The 4,872-nt window shown below is 38.7% G+C and overlaps 2 protein-coding genes across 2 annotated transcripts in view; both read left to right on the forward strand.

The window, feature by feature from the left end:
- LOC104983897 (olfactory receptor 12D3-like) overlaps positions 1-899 on the forward strand; it is a 6,770-nt gene extending 5,871 nt beyond the window's left edge. Inside the window, exon 3 of the mRNA XM_010833420.1 lies at positions 796-899. Coding sequence (XP_010831722.1) covers positions 796-899 — 104 coding nt within the window. The remainder of the gene's footprint in view (positions 1-795) is intronic.
- An 812-nt stretch (positions 900-1,711) lies between these two features.
- On the forward strand, positions 1,712-2,668 carry LOC104983898 (olfactory receptor 12D3-like). Its single transcript, XM_010833421.1, has one exon. It carries the CDS (start codon positions 1,712-1,714, stop codon positions 2,666-2,668), a length of 957 nt encoding a protein of 318 aa, XP_010831723.1.
- Positions 2,669-4,872: the final 2,204 nt, after the last annotated feature.

Raw genomic sequence — 4,872 nt, forward strand, 5'->3', positions numbered from 1 at the left:
GAAGATCAGCCCTGGGATTTCTTTGGAAGGAATGATGCTAAAGCTCAAACTCCAGTACTTTGGCCACCTCATGCGAAGAGTTGACTCATTGGAAAAGACTCTGATGCTGGGAGGGGATTGGGGGCGAAGAGGAGAAGGGGATGACAGAGGATGAGATGGCTGGATGGCATCACTGACTCGATCGACGTGAGTCTGAGTGAACTCCGGGAGTTGGTGATGGACAGGGAGGCCTGGCGTGCTGCGATTCATGGCATCTCAAAGTGTCGGACATGACTGAGTGACTGAACTGAACTGAACTGATGTACTGAAAATTATTTAACTAGTTCCGTATGGTCATTTAGTTTGTTTGCAATCTTTCTTATGGTGATGCTTAAATAAATATCATGGCAAATACACAATTTTTGACATTTGCAAACACATCTGAAGGACAATCTAGAAAGTGGAATTGCTTTGAATGTGAGATTTTTAGTAGTTATTGCTAAAATATCCATTAGAGATTAAATCAACTGACATCTTCATCTGTGTGTATTTTACCACCCTCAGGCAAATATAATGTCTCAAACATTTTAATCTTCATCAAAATAGCATATCATTGTGTTTTAATTTGAAATTCTGTTTTGAATATTTGTATATTTTTTCATTAAAAATTATCTTATAGTTTTAATAGCTTCACTTAGGAATGTTGTGCTGAAGTTTTCTGTTTCACTTCAAATATTTTTTTCCGAAGAAATATATTTGATTAAGAAATCACGATTTTCTATTTATCTGTTTTTTTCTTATTGTGCTTTCATGTAGATGCAGAAGTTCTCATATTATTGTTTATCTATGAAAAAGTTGAATTTGGGGGGCAAGTTATCAGCAGGAGGTTTATGGAAAAGGGGATAGGATATTTTCCCTAGATTCTTGGCTCATTTGTCCCCTCTTGTATTGCAACATTCTTATTGCCTCTGTAGTAATGTACTTTTCTCTGCATTCCATCATTACAAGCACATTGACTCTCTCTTTTCTGATATTCCAGAGAAATTCACTCTCAGTGTGAGGTACTCTTTTCTGAGACTGAATTTTTTTGCTGTTTTCGATATTCTCTTGCCGTTAAAGAGCTTGGTATTTTGGGATTTTCCTACATAATTAGCCCTGTTGCTGTGATGCCTTTTTCTGATGCTGACACCAATTCTGCTTATTTGTATTCCCTCTGCCTACACATGATTTGAAGTTTGTGGATTTTAAAAAATGTCTTCTAGTTTTACGAAGGCTTAGGTTGTGGAGAACCTACTCTTTTTTAAAAGAAGATATTTAGGACTATTGCTAAGCTTCTATCTGTACCCAGAAATAAATTTTTATAAATATATCTGACAAGACTCTTTTTAGATACATTAATTTTAATGCTGCAATGAGGCTAAAATTGAGTCCTGTTCTCTTACTGTATTCACTGAATATCTGCCTTTATTCTATATGGGCTGCTTTATAGGTTTAACTCAGCATCCTAAATATATTTCTTAGTTCTATGTATCACATATATCACACTGACTCAGAATTTTATCATATATTTCTGTCCTTAATTATGTTGCAAGTGAATTTAATTCTAGCATTTCTAATCATTTTACTCACCATAGATCATCCTTATATACTTTCAGATGATGAACTTGCTTCATTTAACCCATACAGTCTACTAGAGCAGCTTTACTAACTGTTATCACTCCTTCTCAGAGCGATGGAGAACGTTACCACAGTGAATGAGTTTCTCCTGCTGGAACTGACCTCCACTCAGGAGCTACAGCCTGTTCTCTTCGTGACCCTCCTGGTTATATACATGATTGATCTGTTTGGAAACGGGTCCATATTAGTGGTTGTCATCTTGGAGCCAAGACTCTACTCCCCTATGTATTTTTTCCTGGGAAATCTTTCTTGTCTGGATATCTGCTATTCTTCAGTGACACTGCCCATACTAATGGCAAACCTCCTCTCTGCTCACAAGGCCGTATCTTTCCTGGGCTGCATCACTCAGCTACACTTCTTCCACTTTCTGGGCTGTACTGAGTCCATCTTGCTGGCCATTATGGGTTTTGACCGATTTGTGGCCATCTGTTATCCACTTCGCTACACTCTTATCATGAACCTCAAGGCATGTATTCTCCTGGCAACTGTGGCCTGGATCACCAGTTTCTTTTATGCTCTGATGCATTCTGTCATGACTGCACGTCTGAACTTTTGCCACTCTTTGAAACTCAACTACTTCTTCTGCGATGTGAAGCCCCTCTTAGAGTTGGCTTGTGGTGACATTCGGCTCAATCAGTGGCTCATTTTTATTGTCACTGGCAGCTTATCTATGGCAGCATGCTTTCTCACTTTCCTCTCCTACTTGTATATTATCAGCTTCCTTCTGTTTAAGAACCATACCTGTCGTGTGCTCCACAAGGCTCTGTCCACATGTGCCTCCCATTTAATGGTGGTATCTCTGTTTTATGGAACTGTGGGGCTCACCTACATCGCCCCAACCTCTGCCACCTCTGTAATACAGGAGCGGTATGTGACTGTCATACACACCACTGTCACTTCATTGCTGAATCCATTGATATACACCCTTAGGAATAAGGAAGTGAAGTTGGCTCTGAGCAGAGTGTTTGGGAGGAAACTGAAGCTGCCTAAAGAAAATCATTGGCAGCACTAGAAAAAAAATCAAAACTCTATTTTATGTTTATGACATTTATTTCTAATTTTAATACTTTTGATACATTTCTTGAATTTTCTTTTCTTATCAGAAATTTGTTCCATTTGTAACTGTGTTCTTCATGTATATGATTCCAATTACTCTTCATTAGTCATTCATTCAATTGAAATATATTTTTCAGGAAGAAGTGTTCAATTTGCAGAGGATACTATCTTGGAAAAGATCCATGAGTACCTGACATGAGGACATGGATCTTTTTCATTTGAAAAGGTTTGCAAAGATAAGATGAACAAGTTAACGCATATGCCTTTCAGAAGATAAAACACAGAATGAATGAACAAGAATGAGCATGTGCCAACGGGCACTCTTTTGTAAGACTGGGTCTATGAAATCTTATTTAAGAAATGACATTTGAGCAGAATGCCAAAGGAAGTAGGGAAGTGAGTCATGCAAGTATGTGACAATAAAGCTTTTTATGTAGAAATGACAGAGAATGAAAGAGTATTGGTATAGAGTGTTGTTCCAGTAAGATGTCCCATATGCCTGGAGCTCAGTGAGTAATGAAGTGGGTGGCAGGAGATAAGGGCAGAAAGTTGATGATAGTCATGTCATGGGCATTCTGTTGTCTGGCTGAAGGCTTTCAGCACTAACTCTGCGTGATTAGTATGATATGGGGCATTTGAGTGAAGAATTGACTTGACTTGACTTCTGTGGTGAAAGAATCACAATGTTACTGTGTTGAGAACAGAGAGTAGGGGAGCAAGGATGAAATTAGAATTTCCTTATAATCTTTTGGATGAGAATTTATGGAAGCCTAGACAAGGGTAATAATGGTGGGGATAGGAGAAGCAGTTAGATTCTGGATGTATTTTGAACACTCAACTTTCATTATTTGCTGATAGCTGGTAGGAAGATGAGAGGCATCGAGGATGATCATTAATTTTTATGTACTTATGTTAACACCAAGATATGTCGATAGTGTAGAAAAATCAGGCTATGAACAGAGAAGTGTGTGATAAAGGTTTTGATTTGTTTTTCTCACCATAATATTGTTTTGAATTGAGTTCTCCTTCCTATTAATTGGGCTTCCCTGATAGCTCAGACAGTAAGCAATCTGCCTCCAATGCAGGAGACCCGGATTTGATCCCTGGGTCAGGAAGATCCGCTGGAGAAGGGAATGGCTACCCACTCCAGTATTCTTGCCTGGAGAGTTCCATGGGCAGAGGAGCCTGGTGAGCTATAGTCCATAGGTTTACAAATAGTGGGACACAACTGAAATGACTTAGCAGGGCACACACACAAAATTACCACAAAGGTATAACAGTTTAAGTGTGGTGGTCCACGAGATCTTAGTGATGTAAAAATAATCATTAATGTTAAGATAAAGGAAAAATTCTCAAGTATTTTCTTTTGATTTCTTTTCAGAACATGCCAATACAGGCAGACCTCAGAGATATTGTGGGTTTCCAGACCACCACCATAAAGATGATATAACAATAAAGCAAGTCACATGAATACTTGGTTCCCAGTGTGTGTAAATGTTATATGTACACTCTACTGTAATCTATTAAGTGTACAATAGTATTATGTATGTACATGTATGTACCTTAATTAAAAGTACTTTATTGCTAAAAAAATGCTAACTATCATCTGAACTCTTCAGTGAGCTGTAGTAATAGCAACAAAGATCACTGATCACAGGTCACCATAACAAATATAAAGTACTGGAAAATTTTGAAATACTGTGAGAATTACCAGTATGTGACAGGTGATTCAAAGTAGGCAAACGCTGTTGGGAAAATGGAGCTAACAGGCTTGCTTAGTTAGACCTTGTGCCAAGTAGTCACAGACCTTCAAGGTTGTAACAACATTATAATTTTGTAACAACAACAAAAAAACACAGTATCCATGGAGTGCAGTAAAATAAAACAATATATCTAAGTATTCAGTTCAGTTCAGTTCAGTTGCTCAGTCGTGTCCTACTCCTTGCAACCCCATGAATCGCAGCGCGCCAGGCCTCCCTGTCCATCACCATCTCCCGGAGTTCACTCAAACTCACGTCCATTGAGTCGGTGATGCCATCCAGCCATCTAATCCTCTGTCATCCCCTCTTCCTCCTGCCCCCAATCCCTCCCAGCATGAGTCTTTTCCAATGAGTCAACTCTTCGCATGAGGTGGCCAAAGTACTGGAGTTTCAGCTTTAG

Source organism: Bison bison, unplaced genomic scaffold (genome assembly GCF_000754665.1).
Source record: "Bison bison bison isolate TAMUID 2011002044 unplaced genomic scaffold, Bison_UMD1.0 scf7180017863645, whole genome shotgun sequence".
Lineage (NCBI taxonomy): Eukaryota > Metazoa > Chordata > Mammalia > Artiodactyla > Bovidae > Bison > Bison bison.

Coding starts and splice junctions, on each gene's coding strand:
- LOC104983898 (XM_010833421.1), top strand. CDS start 1,712: ATGGAGAACGTTACCACAGTGAATGAGTTTCTCCTGCTGGAACTGACC.